Below are 24,213 nucleotides of genomic sequence, written 5' to 3'. Positions count from 1 at the left end.
TGGCACTGTGTGTATACTGCTTGCTTGTGTAAGAAAGGAAGAACAGTGGGATGAAGGGAAGAAAGGATTTTTTTTTAGCAGGTCAAGATTTTACATTTAATTCAAGGAGTTACACCCAGGAGTACACCTGGTTCTATACTATTTACTGCAGTATCCAGCCTATTGACCAATGGGACCTGGTCAAAAGTAAGGCTCTAAATAGGGAATAAAATGCCATTTGTAAAGCAGTCTAGGATACTGGAGTAGATACATGATCAACCTCTTCTTCCTTTGCAGGCACACTCCATGAGTGATGTTGATTATTTCACTCATTAAAGTTGCGTCATTATATCCTCCGTAGGGCCACAACAAATGTATATCGCTGAATCAGTTTCCAAGCAATTTGATCATCATTTAGATGGATGTGGTACAATATTTAAATGAAACCTGGGTATCCTAAAGCATGTGTGTGCATTGAGTGGGATGTGTTTGGAAAATGTGTGTGTGAACCGATATGGTAATGTGATTAAATGAAAGGAGTCATGTCTATTGAATCAGTTCTACCATATGATTTGATTATGCTGCTCGTTTCAATTTAAATTGGTTTAATTTTCAACTATGGATGTGTCTATTTTAGGATATTATGGCATACAATGTGCCTTTAGAAAATATTCATACCCCTTGATTCCACATTTTGTTGGGTTAAAGCCTGAATTCAAAATGGATCAAATAGATTGTTTTTCTCACCCATCTATGGTACACACAATACTCCATAATGACAAAGTAAAAACCTGTTTTTAGACATTTTTGCAAATGTATTGAAAATTAAATACAAAAATGATCTAATTTACATAAGTATTCACGCCCCTGAGTCAATACATGTTAAAATCACCTTTGGCAGCAATTACAGCTGTTTCTTTCTGGGTAAGTGTAACGCAGACGCTGGGAGTCAGGACGCAAGTACAGGAGGTGAATTTAGTCATAAATAGAACAGAGAGGAGGAGCGGGAGTAGACGTGACAGTAAGTCTCTAAGAGCTTTGCACACGTGGATTGTACAATATTTGCACATTATTATTATTTTTATTACTTCAAGCTCTGTCAAGTTGGTTGTTGATCATTGCTAGACAGCCGTTTTCAAGTCTTGCCATAGATTTTCAAGCTAATGACAAGCATACCCATAACATGATGGAGCCACCAACATGCTTGAAAATATGAAGAGTGGTACTCAGTGATGAATGCGTTGGAATTTCCCCAAACATAATGCTTTGTATTCAGGACATTTTTTAAATATTTTTTTATTATGTATTTTTTTTTATTCCTTCTTTTCACTCTATCATTTAGGTTAGTAATTGTGAAGTAACTACAATGTTGTTGATCCATCTTCAGTTTTCTCCTATCACAGCCATTCAACTCTGTAACTGATTTAAAGTCACCATTGGCCTCATGATGAAATCCCCTTCCTCTCCGGCAACTGAGTGAGGAAGGATGTCTGTATCTTTGTAGTGACTGGGTGGATTGATACACCATCCAAAGTGTAATTAATAACCATGGCGCGAGATGGTTGGAGTCGTCAACAAAACCGCAGGACAAAAAATATGATGACAAGTCTTTGAACTACCAGTAGTCTCTTTGATAAGATATACAGTATAAAGTCATCTGTGCATTTGAACGACAACATAAATACACCTATTTCACTTTTGCATGTCAAAAACCGAATCACCACTGCTGCACATGCTGCCACTGTTTTGAACAGATTAGATTATACTATTTAGAACGAGCAGCCAGCTCACGAACGAACGAGTGCAACAGGGAGAACGCAATCAGCATACAGATGCAATAAGTTAAAACACATTATCTAACTGGGGATAGCTATCTATCATAATATCACAAAGCATGACGTGCTAGCCAGTAAATTTTCATCCTGAAATAACTTCATATTTCCGAGTTAGTCAGAGGAGTTTAGAAAGACTTGAAATTGGCATGGGAGCTAACGAGCCAGCAAGCTAACAGCTGAAACGACCAAAGTATTTCTCAGTGTTTCTGAAAATTACTGTAGCTGAATGATCCATTTTGCCTTGTGATACACCAAGTTTTATGCTGTTTTAGTCCACACAACATGTCGCCCTGTCACCTACAGTAGAACCTGATAAACAACATCAGGGGGAAACGATACAATTAGCCATGATTTTTTTTGTCCTACCAGATCTGCGATGAGAAGATTCTAGGTGGGGTATCCATCTGTCCTTTGACCCTTGTTGGATGTAGTTTTTTGGTTTATCAGGTCCCAGGCTCCTAAGACTTTTATGATAATTTAATTACAAGTTAATTACAATTTGCTTTTTGCTTTTTCGCCTAAAAAGGCTGATCTATTGTAGTCTCACATGTGGAAAGAAAGCCGTCTGGGGCGAGAGACTCATTGGGAGGAGGAGACTAGAGCAGACCCAGAAGTTCTGACTGAACCAAAGCATATTTGAGCCCCCCTGGATGGTCCATTTACTTTTTGCTGTTATAATTAATGCTATGAAATCCTGTGATTTCATTGGGGCTTTTCCCACTCATAGCAAATAGCTGGCAACACAATCCAAGCAATGTTCTCGCGGCCATTGCACACATGGAGGCGGAACAGGCACTGCTGGCAGTCACTGAGGGGCAGAGCAGTAAGTAACTGAATAGCTTGTTTTGAACTATATATTTTTGAAACAGGAAAATTCACACATTGCAATTTTATGAGCATTTAAAACATAATCCTTGATTCATTTAATATATATATATATATTATATACACACAGATTATAATAATTTATTAAATATATATTTATGAACTTTTTTGGCCAAATGAACCAGTTTTATATATATATTTAATTTGTATTTATTTATTTACAACAACAACAAAAATATTTAACCTTTATTTAACTAGGCAAGTCAGTTAAGAAAAAAATACAATTTACAATGATGGCCAAACCTTCCTCTAACCCGGACTCTGGGATAATTGTGCCCCATCCGATCACAGCCAGTTGTGATACAACCTGGGATCGAACCAGGGTCTGTAGGGACGTGCATCTACAAATAGGTGGCATTCTTTGCGAGGCATTGGAAAACCTCCCTCGTCTTTGTGGTTCAAAAATCGAAATCACATTTTATTGGTCACATACATATGGTTAGCAGATGTTAATGGAGGTGTAGAGAAATGCTTGTGCCTCTAGTTTCGACAGCGCAGTGATATCTAACGAAATGCTTGTGCATCTAGTTCCAACAGTGCGGTAGTATCTAACAAGTAATCTAACAATTCCCCAACTACTACCTTATACACACAAATGTAAAGGGATGGAATACGAATGCGTACGTATAAATATATGGATGAGCGAATGCAAGATGCAATAGATGGTGTAAAATACAGTTTATACATATGAGATGAGTAATGTAAGATATGTAAACATTGGATCTGTGTTTGAAATTCACTGCTCAATTGAGGGACCTTACAGATAATTAACCAGAAAAGAGCCTTTAACTTCTACAACCACCTAAAAGGAAGTGATTCCCAAACCTTCCATAACAAAGCCATCATCTAAAGAGAGATGAACCTGGAGAAGAGTCCCATAATCAAGCTGGTCCTGGGGCAGACATGGCTCTCGAGAGAAGACAGGCTATGTGCTCACTGCCCACAAAATGAGGTGGAAACTGAGCTTCACTTCCTAACCTCCTGCCCAATGTATGACCATATTAGAGAGACATATTTCCCTCAGATTACACAGATCCACAAAGAATTCGAAAACAAATCCAATTTTAATAACCTCCCATATCTACTGGGTGAAATGCCACAGTGTGCCATCACAGCAGCAAGATTTGTGACCTGTTGCCACAAGAAAAGGGCAATCAGTGAAGAGCAAACACCATTGTAAATACAACCCATATTTATGCTTATTTATTTTCCCTTGTGTACTTTAACCATTTGTACATTGTTACAACATTTGTACATTTGTAATGTCTTTATTGTTTTTAAACTTCTGTATGTGTAATGTTTACTGTTCATTTTTATTGTTTATTTCACTTTTGTATATTATCTACCTCACTTGCTTTGGTAATGTTAACACATTTCCCATGCCAATAAAGCCCCTTGAATTGAATTATTTAATGTGTGAGGTACAAAGATGAGGTAGATGAGGTAATCAGGTTAAACACTATTATTGCAGACAGAGTGAGTCCATGTTATGTATTAAGTGGCTTGTTAAGCAAATTTCTAAGCAAAACGTATTTAGGGTTGCCAGACATTTCAGCTTTTCATTTTTCATCAAATTTGTAAACATTTCTAAAAACATCATTCCACTTTGAAATGATGAGGTTTTGTGTGTAGGCCTGTGACACAACATCTCATTGAATCCATTATAAATTCAGGCTCTAATAAGCCCAAATTTGCAAATAGTCAAGGGGTGTGAATACTTTCTGAAGGCAATGTAATGCAAATACATTTAATAACATTATATGCAATTCGGAGTCTATGCAGATATTAAAACACAATGCTTTACCATGACGGATTTAAGAGAGATTATGTGTCTGCTTAATCCAAATATTTATTTTTCCATCTCTGTATATAGAGAATGACACTTTGGAGAAGAACACTGCACTAAGAGATGCACTGATATATAGGAATATACCAAGGAGAGATATCAGGACCCTACAAATCAACAACTTTGGTATGACAATCCAATCCTTCTCATGATCATTCTATCATCGTGACCATCATCTTCATAATCATCTTTGGTCTATTAACATCATCACCACTGTCACTGTAATCATAGTTGTCGTCATCAGCATCATCATGAATCATCATCCTTATCCCTCATGTGGTTCATTCATGGAATAATAGCAAAGTAACAGGTAACATATTTCAGCTTTCAGCATATTTCAGCATATTTCACCTGCTACATGCAGACAATTCGACAGGCAGGGTTTTTAGATGTAGTGTGAGCCATGGAGCTTGCAGTGCCCGAGTACATAATAAACAGATACCAGGGATAAACACAATTAAAAGAACAGGTGCACAGCTCTGTGAGGTGATTATGAATCAGCTCTGGAATGAGAAGCCTGCCAATCTACTAATCCAATTAGATGGGATGGCTCGCCATATGGGTTCTTCACTCTGAACCGTGTGCGCAATTAGACACAATGTGCTGCATTTCATTAAGGCTTCTGAATGGAGACTGCACCTCAATTTCTAGCTCCATTTCAAGGATTGCCTTTTGTCCATGTTTTTTTTCACTCTTGATTTTGTATGTACGCTGCCATACATGTAAAGTTGCCTGCAATGTAATCAGTTGCTCGGTCATTTGTCGAGCGATGTAACATGTCATTTGTCAAGTCATCATATCATGCAATCAGAACAGGTTAAACATCTGAAGATTCTCTGAAGATTCTCATTGGAGAAATAAACATGATGTGTTAAGGTACTACATTTGGAAGGCTGATTGGTACTTAGTATAATCAATGTGCATTTGAGGTGTAAGGGAATTCTGATTTATTTTATAGCACTTCGTCTGGAGCTGACCTTGCCAATAGATTTTGATGAGGCCACAGCGCATCCACTTCTGCTGATCCTGTACGTATCCTACCCTTCACCAATCCTTATCTTGGAGTGTACTGTGTGTGAAATTTCCCTACATCCTTATCCTTATCAATGGCTTCAGATTGAATATTGTTTTAGAGCAATAGCAGAACCAAGTTTCGCATCAACATTTCTCCTGAGATTATTGAGGGATCAAAATAAAGACTATTGTCATTCCATATATCACTCCAGGGACATAGAAAATAAGTGTCTGTGTAGTGTGTTTATCCAGATAGTGATTTTCCAAAAAGTCTTATTTCTGTATCAGTAACAAGGTTTCCAAACAACTGTTTTTATGCGAGTAAAGTACAAGTCAGATAAAAACAAATGTCACGACAGGCCTGATGGAAACTGCTAATTTGTCTGTAAACTTTCCAAATGTTGAGAAAACTAAATACGTTAGACAAGGTGGGATCTTTTTGTGTCTGTAAAATTAATTATGTGAGAAATGGTGGTTGAAATTACTTTAATCCGGAATATTGATATAATAACCATCATATCAATGTAAACTTGGAGTCACACGGTTATATGTTAGTGTGGTCCTCCCACTACGACTTGGTTACAGATTAAATAAATTATGATGAACTTCACAGGGTGGTGAAAGTACACGATGATGAGCGTGATGCTCCTTTGATTGATTCTTGGCTGCTGTTTGACAAATAAATATAATCTTGCTGTTTTGTCCATAATAATCTCATCATGTAGGCTAGCCTACCCGAACTATATATCTGTGAGCTGTTGGTTAGAGCTCACATGTCAAAACCAGAGTGGATATTTAAGTGATAATGCTTGAGAAGCCAGTGTTTGGAGGATATATTTGCACGGAAATTGCGTCTCGGGCCGGAAAACCGTGCCAATAAATCCTCCAAACATCGGCTTTGAGGGCATTATCACGTTTATTTAAAATATCTATATATTTTAACCTTTATTTATCTAGGGAAGTCAGTTAATCTGAACTAATTCTTATTTACAGTAACAGCCTAGGAACAGTGGGTTATCTGCCTTGTTCAGGAGCAGAATGAAAGATTTTTTACCTTGTCAGCTCAGGGATTCGATCTAGCAACCTTTCGGTCACTGGCTACCTGCCTCCCCAATACAACAGGTTATTCAAAACATATTTAAATAATGATTTTTTAACAAATTTTAACATATTTAGACACTGGTATGGTGCTGGAGAAATGAATATGAGGTTGAAAAGTGGCAGAATTGCCCTTTAATAATGTGAATAATCTAACTAGTTTTGCCATTTTGCCAATGTTAGCAATCTAGTTAACTCATTATTAGCTACCTAGCTCATATGTCAGTGGTTGAAAGTTGTTATGACTTCAAAAACACTTGAACACACTCCTGTTGTATTTATCACTACTAGGAAATACGATATTCCAATGAGCACTGAACACACCAGAATTAACCCATATTGCACCTTGATTGTAAGTTCAATTTGACCAACTTTCACGGTGTTCCATAGTGACAGTGCCCCCGGTGGCCAGGCGGTGAGTGACCAGTTTGTTCTTGACTGGGACTCTGTTCTGGTCAGCTCGGATAACGTCATCGTGGCTCGCCTGGACGGCAGTGGGAGTGGGTTCCTGGGCCAGCGGGTCCTACATGAAGTCTACCAGCGTTTGGGAACTGTGGAGGTGCAGGACCAGATCGCAGCAGTAGAGTATGTACTGGAGCATGATCTGAACATAATCTGAAAGCTCTCACATGGATACTGTTGAAAGAAATTGTTGATTCGATGGGAACTGATTCATTGCATTTCAGAAATGTTAGACTTTAATACCCTCCTGTATTTTCTTAGGTACCTGACCAAGCTGCCATATGTGGATAAAAATAAGGTTGCTGTTTATGGAAAGGTAAGGAAGTGTAATTTAGAATATTTGTGGATATGGCATATATGGTTATAACCCCTTTTTTTATATTCTTACTTACAGTACATGGATTTTTACCTATATCCAACATTGCATGTCCAACTATTTTTGGGGGTGTTTCCCCAGGCTTATGGGGGTTTCCTGAGCTCTCTTCTACTCCTCTCCTCTGGCTCCATGTTCAGATGTGGGGTTGCAGTTGCTCCCGTGACAGACTGGAGACTCTACGGTAATTTTCCAGTCTAAGATAAATCCTTTCAGTAGCCATTAATTTAATAGAGTTTGTCAAGTCATGTCCAATATCTCTTAGAAGTTATGCTGATGGCCACTTAATACATCAGGATTTGTCAAATACGGTAGGTGGATGCAGCACTCATCCACTGACGTGAAATGTAGGGCCACGTCCAATAAGGCTGAAGGATGTTGTTGTTTATATCATTAATGTGAATGGTAAGGCCAGCATGCGCTATTACTCTATAGAAATACGTCAGGCACTAGGAGGAAATACAGTGTTTCCTACTTCTTCAGAACTGCCTTTGAATATCTTCCTCAAAACACAGTGGCATGAAGCCCATTTATAGTTCAGGGATTTTAGAGGTAATAATGAGAGAAAATATACATGCTTCCTGTCTGTGCAATCACTGGAATCTTTTCTCACTTTCCAGTTCGCCTGAATTTTCGCTCTTTACTTTACATGATCAATCTCATGTTTCCTACCTGTCATTTTTCACTTAGTGGAAAAATCCACTCAAAAACTATATTTTGGTATTTAAAAAAAAAATAGTCCCAGAAAGATTTGCATGTCAGCAGTCAACTTTTCAAGATATTGGGTTTTCAAGCAGTGTGACTTGCCACATCCTCATGATGATGTGGCAGGTGACACTTTGCTTCTTGAAAGTCCAATATCTTGAAAGCCTGACTGCCAACACAAAACATTTTGGGACTGTATTAATAGTGGACTAATGAAAGAAATTCCAAAAACACACTTAACTATGTTGTATTTTTCTAAAGGTTCGGCCTTCACTGAGCGTTACTTTGGGTTTCCGGTCCAGGATGAGCGTAAATATCAAGTATGATTGACTTTCCACATTTATTTTTTTTTTATATTGAGAGGTGGTCAAGGTGGAAGCACTTTGAAAATTCTGCATTTAATCTTATCATTAGCAATTTATCCAATAAACACTTGTTACAGTGCAATAGTGTCATATCTGTTGATTCTTCGCTAATGGCAAGCCTCTGGTAGTGGCAAGCCTCTGCTAAATTTTTTTTTTAAAAATCATATATTTTACCTTTATTTAACTTGGCAAGTCAGTTTAAGAACAAATTCTCATTTTCAATGACGGCCTAGGAACAGTGGGTTAACTGCCTTGTTCAGGGGCAGAAATCACACCAAGCTGTGCTTGAATGCTTTTCTCTTATAGAAAACTAGTCGGTATTTACAGTATGTTTTCAGTATCTTTCACTGATATAAAATTGTCATTGTGTCTCGAACAGCTCTCCAGTCTGCTTCCCAACATCACAGGCACAGGTCAACGGAAGTTTCTCATCATCCATGGAACAGCAGATGGTGAGTACTAGTTCTCTTGAGTTGCTACTCAGGGCATGGTTGAGCGCTATTGTTGGACTTCAATGTGGAGCTTGTTTTGTAGGTTTAATGAAAAAGATAGGAGATAAGCCGTTATCTAATTACTGTTTTATCTGTCAGACAGACAGTGTTTAGGTCAAACAATGGGCTTATTCATTGTGTTCAGTTGATTGTTAGCCTTAAGTGGGGATAAAAAGACAGATGTATCATCATACTGTTGTTAATGAAATAAGATATAATTGACAGGCACTCACAAAAATAGAACTGAGCAGCACACGTTATAATTGCATACCAGGTACTTGTGCATATGCTAGATTTTTAGTCTGTGCTCATTTAAACCTGAGATACAGTGCATTTTATACTTAGAACTTGTCTTCTAAGAAGAATCTTCAATTGTACGTCTATTGTGCTATAGCTTCATCTACTGTATCAGATCTATTTCATTTCTCAATAGCTTAGTGACTACGACAATGGATACTGTTTTTTTCTACATTGCTCCAGCCTCAACCCTGTAGAATTATATTTAATTGTGTGAAATTGCCTACAATGTTATTAATTTTGGATGAAAATGCTTGTCGAGCAAGGACACCAACCTTTCAATTATCTCTCTTTCAGCCACCGTTCATTTCCAGCATTCCGCGGAGCTGGTGAAACTTCTGTCAATATCAAACGTTAACTACACTCTGCAGGTGACCAGTTACATTCTCCCTTCCTATGCCAAGCGCCATTTAATGTCCCTGACAAAGGAGGCCTCAGTGATGCATGTATAATTGAAGCTGACCTCCCCCTCTCCCTTGAATAATTTATTACTTAAAGTTTGACAAAGTGGAAATAGTTACCTGCTGCGTGGTGCCAAACCTGCCCTGAGGAAAATCTGTCTGATATTTAAAAAAGGCCCCACCTTTGAAAAGTAAGTGGGAGAGGAGGGAGAGCGAGAATTCAAGAAAGAACTAGTGGAGCGATAATGGTAAGAGTTCAATTACATAAAGGTAGACTCGGATAAATTACGTTGCCACAAGCAGCATTGCAGATGTTGCGATGAGCCAGACGCAAGAATTCGCTCTCACACAGTCACTCACAGTATCTGCGCAGGAGTTGGCTTCTTAAAACGTGGTAGCTGCAGGACCAAAACAGTGGAGGAGTTAAGCCTTGCCCTCAACCTTATTTAGTTGTTACGGAAATTGACCCACCATGCTGTTTACTTTGTGCCCCTGCGTCATATCGCTGAGTCTACGTTGAAGTGTCATTAATAACAGCAGCTCTGCATGTGTGTTGGGGCATTGATAATAGTGGTAGTCATAGAAGTTAACACTTCATTTTATCTAATTCGTAATAACAGTAAATGTAAAACCAATCTGCTGTAAAATTCAATATAAAGATAATGAACAACTATTTATTTCTCTGTTCCCTAGATCTTCCCGGACGAAGGCCACAACATTTACTCTGTGAAGAGCCAACGCTACTTGTTGAACTCTGTCATGACCTTCTTCAGGGAATGCTTCCTAGTGGAAATCCCTGCAGCTCATCCTGTGTCTGAGGATGACTAGGATGACCATATCTCACCTTGTTTTTGTAGAACCTGTTGCTCCTGGAAACGAGAAAGTGGTCTATGACCTGCTTGTCTGAGGAACCACCAGTGAGAAGTGGTGAGGTATGGTGAGACAAAGTGAATGAGAGAGGGGTCAGACAATGTTGTTGTGCTCTATGAAGGGTAATGATAGGCTGAGATGAGATTGAAGATTTTTCATGTACAGTGATAATTTTTCCTATTGCTTTGATCACGCAATAGTTCACATAGAAACATTTAGGGTATTACCAGTGTTCTGCAAATATCATAAGTATACAGTTAGCGTGGTAGAGTTTCAGTAGAGAAGAAGGGAAACTTCATATTAGCTGTTTGTATGGGAGATATGTTTTTGTCTTTACTGTTAAAGATGTGAAGGGAGATATTTATTTATTTTTCCTTTTAAAGAATATAGTTATTTCAGACAGCTGTAATGTATTGTGAATTTTATACCTAGATACATATTCAATTCTAACATGGCATTTAGCAGGCGCTTTTATCCAAAGCAATTTACAGAGTATGCATTAGGGATAAATACAGGTAGCCGGGATCCTAGGACTTCACTCTTCACATTTCCCCCCAAAATAAAATGACCTGGGAAATTAAAAAATTTCCCCCAATATTGCACTAATGCAATTTTACAAAATACACAATCTGCGCAGAGGCAAATTGGCAAACATTTTATATATAGTACATTATCCAATCAGGTTGTCGCATGGAAGCCTTTAGTCTAGAGAATTTACTTCACACAAAGTCACCATAAATTCAAAGCACACACAAAATTGACACTGCTGGACTGCAGACAAGACTTAAATACAGTTTAGAGTTCTCATCAGAACTGAATATTCTAAAATGAGCCCGAACCCCCCAAAAGAAATCCAGATTTTTAAAAAACAACTATAGGCTATATTGATTTAAAATGGTGTTGAGAACAACGTGGCGGTTGGGGGCGGCAGCGTGGCGGTTGAGGAAACAACCATTGGGACTAGAAAAAGCACAAAGAGAGGAAAACTCACCTTATTTATGATCAACTGATGATGAAAATATTGGAATAAAATAGGCTCATGCAATTGAAAGCATTGCTGCTACTGAAACTCACTCGGTCATATATTCAACCGTTATACTAATGTAGTTTGAGAGTTCTTTCAATGGTGGATGACTATCTATGTCAGGGGTGTCAAACTCATTCCATTTAGGGCCCAGTGTCTGCGGGTTTTAGTTTTTTCCTTTCAATTAACACCTAGACAACCAGGTGAGGGGAGTTCTTTACTAATTAGGGAAAGGGAAAGGGTGATACCTAGTCAGTTGTACAACTAAATGCTTTCAACTGAAATGTGACTTCCGAAATTTAACCCAACCCCTCTGAATCAGAGATGTGCGGGGGGCTGCCTTAATCGACATCCACGTCTTCGGCGCCAGGGGAACAGTGGGTTAACTGCCTTTAATTCATCAATCAAGTACAAGGGAGGAGCGAAAACCCCCACCCCATCTGGAATGAGTTTAACACGTTATGCAAACAAAATCTGAATGGAGAATGATTACTATTTTATACATTTCATCATCAACTGCACACAGATACTGTGCTGCATGAACTCAGCTACTTCCTGTTCTCTCATTTTCAATAATTCACATTCCACCAATCACAAATATGCAAGATGGTTACTGGGTAAATACTCAATAACTATTACCATTTCAAACAACTGATTCCACACTTTTTTTAAACTAACCAACAGTGAAACAGAAAATAAGAAATCTCATAAAATAATCCTATACACTAATTTAATGCTATAGTTTTGTGTGGTCACGTAGATTATCATTTCAGAGAATGTGTGATCAACAAATAGTATGAGAGTAGATATGGATATTTTTAACAGAGTTGGTCCTCATTAAGATATCTTCATCTCCCCGTTATTTATGAGCTGATCTGCTATCTGTATAATCATCCACTTGATTTAGCCAAATAGGAGATATTCTGTCATTCATTGGAGGTTAACTAGCAAGCTGAGCAATTTTGGTCATTTGTAGTTTGTATGATTCGACAATGCCATATCATACTCAGGGGGCGCGTGCTCTGTGTCGAGATAGCATAGGCTTACTGCTGAAATGCGCTGAATTAATTAAGGAACGTGATAATGCCTGGGGATATATGAACGGCCTGTTTTTCAATTCACAACAATGTCATTGGCGATCAAAGTTACTTTATCATTAGTAAATATCAGTTTCACTTGCTGTGAAATCTTCACATAGTGTCACAGCCAAGCCGGCAATGTGGCATATCGACAATTTTATTTTGGGAGAACCCTGGCAAAGTAACCATATATTGGTTTTAGATGTTTCAAATGGGCACTTCCAGTTTTTGTGGTGTTTTCCAGGGCTCTTGGGATAAATATTAATTATTCCCGGTATTGAGACTTGGTAGATTTTCTGGAAAATATTCATCCCTAGCGTGCATACATTTTTGAATGGGTGGCCCCAGCAGAACTCACAAGTTGATGTTGCAAGTGCCATGCTTTACCAACTGAGCCACTTTCTTGTATATACAGTGGGGTTCGGAAATTATTGACACCCTTCATAAAGACGAGCTAAATAATAAAAATATTGAGCACCATTGTATGCTAATGAAAATTGTGTAATTATATTATTTTATTCTATTACAATTTCTCAAAGAAAGAGATTGTATTTAACAAGTAATATATAGATATATATATATATATAAATATATATTTGTATTATTGACACCCTTGTTTTCAATACCTTTCAATGCCTCACCTTGCGAGGATAACGGCACTGAGCATTTTTTTCTAAAATGTTTCATGAGTTGGAAAACACATTAGGTGGGATCTTAGACCATTCTTCCAAACATAATCCTTTCGGATTGTTGATATCCTTAATCTGTGTTCATGGACTGCCCTCTTCAAATCAAATCGCAGGTTTTCAATGGGTTTCAAGTCTGGAGACGGCCATTGCAAAATGTTAATGAACCATTTCTCTGTGGATTTTGATGTGTGCTTGGGGTTATTGTCTTTCTGGATGATTCACTTACGGCCAAGTTTCAGCCTCCTAGCAGAGGTAGACAGGTTTTTGGCTAAAATGTCCTGGTACTACAGTAGGTCAAATTCATGATGTTCAGCCTGCGGCTATGGACCCCTGACCTGTTCACAGGTCATGCTACCTTGTCCTGCTGTCTTTCAGCTATGGAAAGCCAACTGACTTTTACTCCTGAGGTGCTGACCTGTTGCACCCTCCATAACCACTGTTTATTCATTATTATTTGTTATTATTTGACCCTGTGGGTCTTCTATGAACGTTTGAACATCTTGAAGAACGATCTGGCTTTAATGGCCATGTACTCTTATAATCTCCAACCGACACAGCCAGAAGAGGACTGGCCACCCCTCAGAGCTTGGTTCCTCTCTCGGTTTCTTCCTAGGTTTCAGCCTTTCAAGGAAACTTCTACATCTCTATTGTTTGCTCTCTGCAGTTTAAGCTGGGTTTTTGTACAAGCACTTTGTGACATCTGCTGATGTAAAAAGGACTTTATGAATACATTTGATTGATTGATGATGCTGTTGACCTTGAGGCCAGGCACCACACCCATAGTAGGGTAATATTTTTCATATATATTAATCAAATCACATTAAACTTTTACCAGTTGGACACAAATATACTTACAGACTAAAGCTGAGTATATAAATATTGCATTTTAATATTAATATTTATATTAATATTTATAATATTTATATTATTTAATATTTATTTTAATATTTATATATAGCATTTTAAAAATGAATGCAATATTTATTCAATTCAGTTTCAAATCATGAAATTCAAATTCAAATTAGGAATTCTATAATTCAATTTGTGAATTACAAATTCAAAATATAAAATTCTTATTCAATATCCTAATACAAATTCAAAATTATGGAATTCAAATACAACTTCTGTTGGCACTGAAATACACTGTCCCTAAAAGGTAACTTTTCTTGTCTGGCAATGATATGAGTCAAACATTTATTCTCGTGTCAACATTTACTATAAAGTATAAAAGGGATAATTTTGGTCAAAAAGTATGTCTTGTCTAAAACTGAGACTTGCTAGATAATTGGAAAAAATTGTATGTCACGGAATGAAGGGTACTCTAACAATTTTTCGTGCGTGGGCTTTATTTTAAATCTTCCCACGGCTGGCAGTACTCAAGTAATCATCAATTCAGAGTTTAGCATCAGGCACCCGATAATAATACCCATGGTCAATTTGGTCATGGCCGCAAGCATTTTTAAATGAACCAAATCTAAAACGAGACCAAATCAGGAAAGGCAGTCGCCATACCGTACATCCTTGCCCTTTCAAATAAAATATTTAAATCTAGATCATTTATTTGACCGAGATGCACGCCAAAAGAAAGACACATCATTCTCAGAAAAAGCATTTGAGCGAAACAGCACTCTTCTGTCTCAGTTTGTGTAGCCATGTATCTGATGCTGTGTGGTTAAGAAGATTATGGCATGTCATTCTCTTTTCAGCCAGACTGCATCAGATACATGGGCTAGATATTGTAAAACAGAGGGGTGTTGTTTCGCTCGCTCAGAATGCATTCTCCGGTGAGATACACTTTATGACCAAAAGATGTCAAATCTAATTCCAAAATCATGGGCATTAATATGGAGTTGGTTGCTTTTTACTGCTATAACAGCCTCTTCTGGGAAGGATTTCCACTAGATGTTGGAACATTGCTGCACGGACTTGCTTCCATTCAGCCACAAGAGCATTAGTGAGGTTGGGCACTGATGTTGGCTGATTAGGTCTGGCTCGCAGTCTGCATTCCAATTCATCCCAAAAGTGTTCGATAGGGTTGAGGTCAGGGCTCTGTACAGCCCAGTCAAGTTCTTCAACACCAATCTCGACAAACCATTTCTGTATGGACCCCGTTTTGTGCACGGGGGCACTGTCATGCTGAAACAGGAAAGGGCCTTCCACAAACTGTTGTCACAAAGTTGGAAACACAGAATTGTCTAGAATGTCATTGTACGCTGTAGCGTTAAGATTTCCCTTCACTGGAAATAAGGGGCCCAAACCCCAGACCATTAATCCTCCTCCACCAAACTGTAGAGTTGGCACTATGCATTGGGTCAGGTAGCGTTCTCATGTAATCCGCCAAACACATATTTGTCCTTTGGATTGCCAAATGGTGAAGCGTGATTTATCACTCCAGAGAACGCGCTTCCACTGCTCCAGAGTCCAATGGCGGCAAGCTTTACACAACTACAGCCTACGCTTGGCATTGCGCATGATGTTCTTAGACTTGTGTACGGCTGCTTGGCCATGGAAACCAATTCCATGATGGTCCGGATGAACAGTTCTTGTGCTGATGTTGTTTCCATAGGCAGTTTGTAACTCGGTAGTGAGTGTTGCAACCAAGGACAGACCATAATTACACGCTCTGCACTTCAACACTCGGCGGTCTCGCTCTGTGAGCTTGCGTGGCCTACCATGTCACGGCTGAGCCGTTGTTGCTCCTTGACGAACTGACTTGTTGGAAAGGTGGCATCCTATGACTGTGCCACGTTGAAAGTCACTGAGCTCTTCAGTACGGCTATTCTACTGCCAATGTTTGTCTATGAAGATTGTATGACTGTTTGCTCAAATTTATACAGCTGTCAGAAACGGGAGTGGCTGAAATAGCCGAATCCACTAATTTGAAGGGGTATCCACATGCAGTTGAAGTTGTAAGTTTACATACACTTAGGTTGGAGTCAATTAAACCCATATTTCAACCACTCCACAAATATCTTGTTAACAAACTAAGGTTTTGGCAAGTCGGTTAGGACATCTACTTTGTGCATGACACAAGTACATTTTCCCAATTTGTTTTTACAGACAGATTATTTCACTTATAATTCAATGTATAACAATTCCAGTGGGTCAAAAGTTTACATACACACAGTTGACTGTGCCTTTAAACAGTTTGGAAAATTCTGAAGATTATGTCATGGCTTTAGAAGCTTCTGACATATTTTGAGTCAAGTGGAGGTGTACCTGTGGATGTATTTCAAGGCCTACCTTCAAACTCAGTGCCTCTTTGCTTGACATCATAGGAACAGCATAAGAACTCAGCCAAGACCTCAGAAAATACATTGTAGACGTCCACAAGTCTGGTTCATCCTTGGGAGCAATTTCCAAACGCCTGGAGGTGCCACGTTCATCTGTAAAATAGTATGCAAGTGTAAACACAATGGGACCAAGCAACCATCATACCGCTCAGGAAGGAGATGTGTTCTGTCTCCTAGAGATGAATGTACTTTGGTACGAAAAGTGCAAATCAATCCCAGAACAACAGCAAAGGATCTTGTGAAGATGCTGGAGGAATAAGGTACAAAAGTATCCATATCCACAGTAAAACGAGTCATATATCGACGTAACCTGAAAGGCCGCTCAGCACGGAAGAAGCCACTGCTCCAAAATCGCCATAAAAAGCCAGACTACGTTTTGCAACTGCACATGGGGACAAAGATCGTACTTTTTGGAGAAATGTCCTCTGGTCTGATGAAACAAAAATAACTGTTTGGCCATAATGACCATCTTTATGTTTGGAGGAAAAAGGGGGAGGCTTGCAAGCCGAAGAGCACCATCCCAACCGTGAAGCACAGGGGTGGCAGCATCATGTTGTCGGGGTGCTATGCTGCAGGAGGGACTGGTGCACTTCACAAAATAGATGGCATCATGAGGTAGGCAAATTATGTGGATATATTGAAACAACATCTCAAGACATCAGGAAGTTAAAGCCTGGTTGCAAATGGGTCTTCCAAATGGACAATGACCCCAAGCATACTTCCAAAGTTGTGGCAAAATGGCTTAAGGACAATAAAGTCAAGGTATTGAAGTGGCCATCACAAAGCCCCGACCTCAATCCTGTTGAACATTTGTGGGGAGAACTGAAAAAGCGTGTGCGAGCAAGGAGGCCTACAAACCTGACTCAGTTTCATCAGCTCTGTCCGGAGGAATGGGCCAAAATTCACCCAACTTACCGTGGGAAGCTTGTGTAAGGCTACCCGAAACGTTTGACCTAAGTTAAATAATTTAAAGGCAATGCTACCAAATACTAATTGATTGTATGTAAACTTCTGAATATGATGAAAGAAATAAAGCTGAAATAAATAATTATATCAACTATTATTCTGAGGTTTCACATTCTTAAAATAAAGTGGTGATCCTAACTGACCTAAGACAGGGGATTTCTACAAGGATTAAATGTCAGGAATTGTGAAACATCTGATTTAAATGTTTTTGGCTAAGGTGTATGTAAACTTCCGACTTTCAACTGTACATGCCATGTGGTGTCGTTTCAGCCATGAGAATTGAAGGAAAGTTGGTGGGTGCACAGTGTACTTTTCAGATACTGGAAGTAATTTGATGAATGTGCGAAAGTAAACTTCTTTTTGAATATGCAGGATGTCCAATTGGCTTAAAGTAAATGAAATACATTTGCCAAAATTATATATTTACTCCTGTCTATACAAAAATAAATAAAATCATTCAAATACTTCACCAGAGGATCATGAGCTTCTTAAAAAAATTAGCTGTGGATTGTTTCAAATTAACAGTGCATAGCCCTATGCCTATTTGGGAAGCCTGCAATTTGGACAGCTCGCGTGGCAATAGGCCTAGCTGATTATTGAGTTGCAGCTGTCATTGACAAGTATCTAAAATATGTGTGTAGACAAAGTGTCATGTCTATAATTGAATGAATAATGTTGGGATGAGAAGAAGTGAAGGGGTGTGTGGCGAAGATATAGGCACGTCTCTCTCCAGAATACATGCTCTCAGCTCTCCAGAGTGCCGTAGGTGTCTCCCGCTAATTATTGCACATTCATTGTTTCATTGTGTGAATTGTTTCCCCTTTGATTGTTTATTTTTGATTCATTCTCCATTTACATATGTCACCTGTAGTAAATGTACCATTAGTCCCCGTCATTTAGTTACATTAATTTCTGTTTCTCTACCTTTCTTGCCTTTGTGTTGTTGTCTGTGCCCAATAATGTTTGTACCATGTTTTGTGCTGCTGCCATGTTGCGCTGCTGCCATGTTGTGTTGCTACCATGTTGTTGTCATGTGGTTTTGCTACCATGCTATGCTGTTGTCTTAGGTCTCTCTTGTAGTGATGTGTTTTATCCTATATATATATATATATATATATATTTTTTATCCCAGCCCTGACTTAGCCAGCTAAATAAAGACTAAATAGAAAATACAAAAATAAATAATGCATGTAACAATTACAGTCATTTACCGTTCTCATTCTCGGAGTGGAAACGTTGTTTGCAGAGTTCACAACCTGCTACACTTGTGAGAAACAAGTTTTGGTTAATTTCATAACCATCATTTACGAGTTTTGTAAATTTTCATTGTCTTTTGTTCGGATAGCTTAATTTGAGCAATGAGCATGTGTCTGATTTCTCTGTCCTCTTAATATTGAGGGAGTGCGTGAAAGTGCCCATTTGGAGATGTCTTATTTCGGATTGTCTTAACTCACCATGTCCACCAATAATACATTTTTTTTCCTCACCTCACACAGTAAGTCCCTTCAAAGTCTGTTTTTAATTTTATTTTTTACATCCATTGCGAATGATAATAGTTATCATTCCAACACTCTCCCCCTTGATAATCACTAAGCCTCGGTGTGCAAGAGCAAAATATAATGATTTGATAATTGCATATATCCATTGGAAAACATCCTTAAATACCTGAACATTTTTCCCAAAAACATCTCTCTGTCCCAAGCTCACTGGTGTGGGAAACTGAAGGCTCAGAATAGGTTAGTTGATACAATGTTCCAAGTTCGCTAGCCACAGCTTCATCTGGTCCCAGTTGAGTGATTTGATACAATGTTGCACTTCATTAATTCAAGTCAAGTCCTTGAGAAAGGGAGCTATACAGGCAGAGTAGAGAAATTAATTTAATTGAAAGAACCTGCATTTTTATTTGTCGGTTTTATGTGTTTTTACTTCGTTGACAATGGAAGTTACAGGCCTACTGCCTCATTGGCCTATAGGATATCATTGAGCTCCATGCACACAGTCATTATTTTAGCCGCCAATGGTTCATGGTGTATCAATGTGTCCATTTGGCAGAGGCTGGTGCTCTCGCATTAGTTTAATTTAAACTTTGAGCATTTTATAATTTCATTTCAGATTTTTATGATTAACCAACTCACAATGATTTTGAGAAACAAAATGATCATTATTGAAATAAAACTGTTCCACGAAAATGTGCATATGTAAATCATAACTGGCACGCAGATCTGTAGAAATGTTAACATAAATTGTACGCTTCCCCAAACTTGAAACTCATGTGCAGCCTATTAAGTGATTTGTTTGGCAATCAGATGAAAACATTGTAACCTTTTGTGTTCATGCCACATTAAAAGGTGAAACATTTTTACAGTTAAACTAAATGCCTTTACTATAAAACCCATAAAAAAATGTATATAGGAAGTCCCATGAAAAAAGGTGCCACCGTTTGGAAATCAAATGCCTGTCCAACTGATTCCTTCTGGTGCCAGCCGTGGCGGTCACCCTTTAAATGTCAAGCACGCTTCTGTATAACCAGGCTTCAGATTGAATCCCGGCCTAAGTTCATGACACCTATACAAAACACAACTTATGTTCAATAATTGTCTACCATTCTATCCATCATATGGTGCAGCTTTACTGAAGTGTTGATCATGTATATTAATGCTTGCCTCAAATGAATTACACACAAACGTCCCATTCACCATACAGTAAATGTACTTAGTGAATTGTATTTGTATATTTGTCTAAATAATGTACGCTAGAATAAAACCAATATATCTGTACTCTAGCTACCTTGATTCCCAATTTGTTTGTTGGTAGGAAACTGTACAGTAGAGAAACACCATTGTTCGGGCAATTACATCAGGTTGATTACATCAGGTAATCAATAAAAAAGTACATCAGACACCACAAAGCACTGCAAGTTCTGCTTCACGTTAATACACTGCACATAATACACTTTGAGATTATGTTGGATGCTGTTCTACAAAGAGGTATCAACATCTCTCGCTCGCACACCACGACTGGTTTACATATGTTAGAGCTGGGTTGGAACAAAAGCCTGCAATTTGTTGCTCTCTAGGATCACAGCTGCCCACTCTTGGTGGAGATCCAATTTATAGTTATTGGGTGAAGTGTGTCCTCCTCACTCCCAGGGAGCAGCATTTAGTCTATTAAACACAACACTGATAAACCATCTGCCTCAAGGCCCTCATTGGCTCTCAACTCAACTCATCTAGGCACAAAGGTGAGTCCAAGGTCAACGAACCGATGAAATACAGTATAATTGCCTGGATCATTTTGTCAATCAATACTAACAACACTGTGGTTGAATGTAATTTGTGCTGAATACCTTATGGTAATATATTTGTTTTTTCAGTGTTTTTTTTAATTCACAATCATCACTGGAGGACAATCACAATAACCCAAAACCATCACCACCCCCCCCCCTTCAAAAACAACAAAATTAGCATGAACAAGCATTACAAAATCCATCCTAAGAAGAAAAATCTATTAAAACCAAAATAAACTGAAAAATATACACGACATACATGTCAAGTCATTTCATTCCCATAGACTAACCTATCCATGAGATCTGACATATCTAAAAAATATATGTATGTACACACTCTGCTGTATTGTACTGTACAAAATACGACAACACTTTAGGCTTCCCCCTGTAGACATGCAAACGCCTTACTTAGCCCTGCACAATGTCATTTGACGGCCTTTGTGACCACTCACCACTAATTATAATTGGTTTATGACCTGACATTACAACTGCTATTGACTGTCTCTGAGACAGTTGCATCTCAAACAACTGAGCTGACACAGGTTAGTGTGAAACCTCTAATAATCAAGGGATATGAATGCCAGTAAATGGTCTTGTGTAGCACTTCATAAGGCATTGAACATGTCTACATGAGACCCTTGTACAATTAAGTGTGCCCCAAAGGACTTATTTTCAGTGGGGGTCAAAGATGAGAGCATTCAGCCGGAATTGCACTTATTTGCGGACAACGTCACAGTCAAGGTGAACTTGCATTGCCTACAGTATGTCTCTGAAGAGCAGTGGAGCATATCCGTGTGCATCAAAACCCCAAAATAAAGAGAGGGTAAAATTTAAAAGGGTACATATGTGTTTGTCTCTTCCAATGTCTACCACGATGAAAACTAACATGGCAAAACTAGTTTAGCTGAAAGGGAAAAAGAACCATGCACTTGTAAGTGTGGATGTTGAAACCCTAATGGCTCCTGCCGGAGATGGAGGCAGTCTGCTATGTGCTTTGCCGTGAGAGGGATCGTCTCAGAGGTGGAGATTGAAGTGGTATTTTGGATAAGTGAGAGTTCCCACTTGTAGTCTTGCCAATTCTGGTGTCCATTGTCTTTGACAGGTGTCCTTGGGAGTTCTCTGACTGCAAACACATGCACACACAAACATACGCAGGCACACGCACAAACACTATCAAACTCTCTCACAAACTAACACAAGCTATGTGATTTGCACACACACGCACATACCCACACACACACGCCGCAACTCTCACTGTCCACCTCTGCCTTAACACTTGGTCCAAAAGCCACCAGCCTTTCGTGCAGGCTTCAGCAAATTTTTTACAGTGAGGAAGTCCTGCAAAAGTCCTGCCGAAGGTCTCCACCACATCCTACTCTTCCTCCTCCTCATCATCATCGGGCAGCGGTAGGATCTCTTCCTTGAGACACTCCCTGTAGAAGCTGGTGAGCGAGGCAAAGAGGTGCAGCCTACTTCTCTGGGACAGGAAATGACCCTCATCTGGATAGATCTAGAACACCACAACAATGAGCACAGCATGACCACGACATGTGCACAGCGGCATCAGTGAAAAGACAGTATAATTATATTTATTTAAACTACTACTTTATGGATGTGTGTAATTACTCTCCTCTCATCACAGTTTAGTTTAGCTTATTAGGATCCCCATTAGCTACTGCACATGCAACAGCTACTCTTCCTGAGGTCCACATAAAACGTACAAATACATGACAAAGTACAGGACAGTTATAGATTAGAACAACATATTAAATTACATTCAAAATAAAATGTAAATATGATTTATATATTGGAGAGACACCAAGAGACAATAAAATGACTATTGACACACTATTCATATATACTGTACATATTCATATTCTTAGATACAGTACAGTTAAATTAGATCTTTAGAAGGAGGAGAGGCTCTGTGATACAAAATGTTTTTTATCTGTTTGTTTTTAAGCTAAACTTGCTTTTTGCCCGAGTTACCTCTGGTGGCAGAGCATTCCATGATGACATGGCTCGACAGATAACTGAGAAGCGCATTGAATCGTTTTTTGGTTTGGGTACAAGTGAAGAAGCCCACAGTGGCATGTCTGGTGGTGTATGTATGTCTGTTTGAAGTGTATGCAAATAGATTGTACAAGTGATTAGGCATTTTCAACACACAAATGTTTCTTAAAAAGACTAGAAGAGAAGTAGTCAATTTCTCCTCAACCCTCAACCATGAAAGACTATCATTCATGTTCTTGGTGTTAATTCTGTGTGTGCAGTGAAGACAAGGTGTGCTGCTTTGTTTTGAGCCAGTCACAGCTTTGCTAGGTCTTTCTTTGCTGGCCATGGCCATATTACCGGACAGTAATCAAGATGGGACGCGATCAGAGCCTGAACAACTAGTACAGTTGTTCCTGTATGCAGAACATATTTTTAGAACTGACATACCTCTCCCCATCTTCACTTTGTCAATATGACTTGAGCATGATAACTGACCATCCAATGTTACTTCTAGGGGTTCAGCTTCTTCAACTCAATGGTCACACCCTTTATGTGCATTTCCAGTTGTGATTCATGTCTAAGAGAACGCTTTGAACCAAATACAATGATTTTGGTTTTTAGATGTATATAAGGTCAGTTATTGTTATTTACCCATTTTGACACTGAATACAACTCCTTTTTAAGAGTTTCAGTATGTTCACTGGCTGTAGGTGCTGATGTGTAGAGTGTGCAATCATCAGCATACATAATCATTTTTAGCTTCTTGTAAAGACAAGTTGCAAAAAATGTGTAAAGATATAGAAGAGTAACAGCCCAAGGGATACCACACTGTCCTTATCTGATGTTAGAGAAGCTTCCATTTTTTTTAAACCTATATTTAACTAGGAAAGTCAGTTAAAGAACAAATTATTATTTTCAATAATGGCCTAGGAACAGTGGGTTAACTGCCTGTTCATGGGCAGAATGACAGATTTGTAACCTTGTCAGCTCTGGGATTTGAACTTGCAACCTTTTAGTTACTAGTCCAACACTCTAACCACTAGGCCATAACCACTAGGCCACACTCCCACCCCATTGAAGAACACTCTCTGGGTTCTATTGGATAAGTAACTTTCCGACCATTTGATGACAGGAGACGTAAAGCCAGAGCAAGTGAGTTTTTCAGTAACAAATGATGATCAATAACATCAAAGGCTGCACTGAAATATAACTATACAGCTCCAACTATCATTGTATTATCCATGTATTTTAGCCAATCAT

General features: G+C 38.6%; 2 protein-coding genes across 2 annotated transcripts in view; one reads left to right on the top strand and one right to left on the bottom strand.

Annotated features, from left to right (window-relative positions):
- The window catches only part of LOC112224082 (inactive dipeptidyl peptidase 10-like), a 72,265-nt gene extending 60,386 nt beyond the window's left edge, over positions 1 to 11,879 (top strand). The window contains exons 18-26 of the mRNA XM_024387380.2: positions 4,573 to 4,671; positions 5,504 to 5,573; positions 7,048 to 7,242; positions 7,381 to 7,435; positions 7,577 to 7,676; positions 8,459 to 8,517; positions 8,942 to 9,014; positions 9,648 to 9,721; positions 10,445 to 11,879. Of these exons, the coding sequence (XP_024243148.1) occupies positions 4,573 to 4,671; positions 5,504 to 5,573; positions 7,048 to 7,242; positions 7,381 to 7,435; positions 7,577 to 7,676; positions 8,459 to 8,517; positions 8,942 to 9,014; positions 9,648 to 9,721; positions 10,445 to 10,579 (860 nt within the window). The 3' untranslated portion in view covers positions 10,580 to 11,879. The remainder of the gene's footprint in view (positions 1 to 4,572; positions 4,672 to 5,503; positions 5,574 to 7,047; positions 7,243 to 7,380; positions 7,436 to 7,576; positions 7,677 to 8,458; positions 8,518 to 8,941; positions 9,015 to 9,647; positions 9,722 to 10,444) is intronic.
- Positions 11,880 to 19,181: 7,302 nt separating this feature from the next.
- Positions 19,182 to 24,213, bottom strand: part of LOC112235076 (inactive dipeptidyl peptidase 10) — a 188,470-nt gene continuing 183,438 nt past the window's right edge. Inside the window, exon 26 of the mRNA XM_024403474.2 lies at positions 19,182 to 22,468. Coding sequence (XP_024259242.1) covers positions 22,331 to 22,468 — 138 coding nt within the window. The 3' untranslated portion in view covers positions 19,182 to 22,330. The remainder of the gene's footprint in view (positions 22,469 to 24,213) is intronic.

This window comes from Oncorhynchus tshawytscha, linkage group LG03, assembly GCF_018296145.1.
Source record: "Oncorhynchus tshawytscha isolate Ot180627B linkage group LG03, Otsh_v2.0, whole genome shotgun sequence".
NCBI classification, from domain to species: domain Eukaryota; kingdom Metazoa; phylum Chordata; class Actinopteri; order Salmoniformes; family Salmonidae; genus Oncorhynchus; species Oncorhynchus tshawytscha.
Note: the sequence above shows the minus strand (reverse complement) of the source record. Positions and strands in the feature narration are given on the sequence as shown.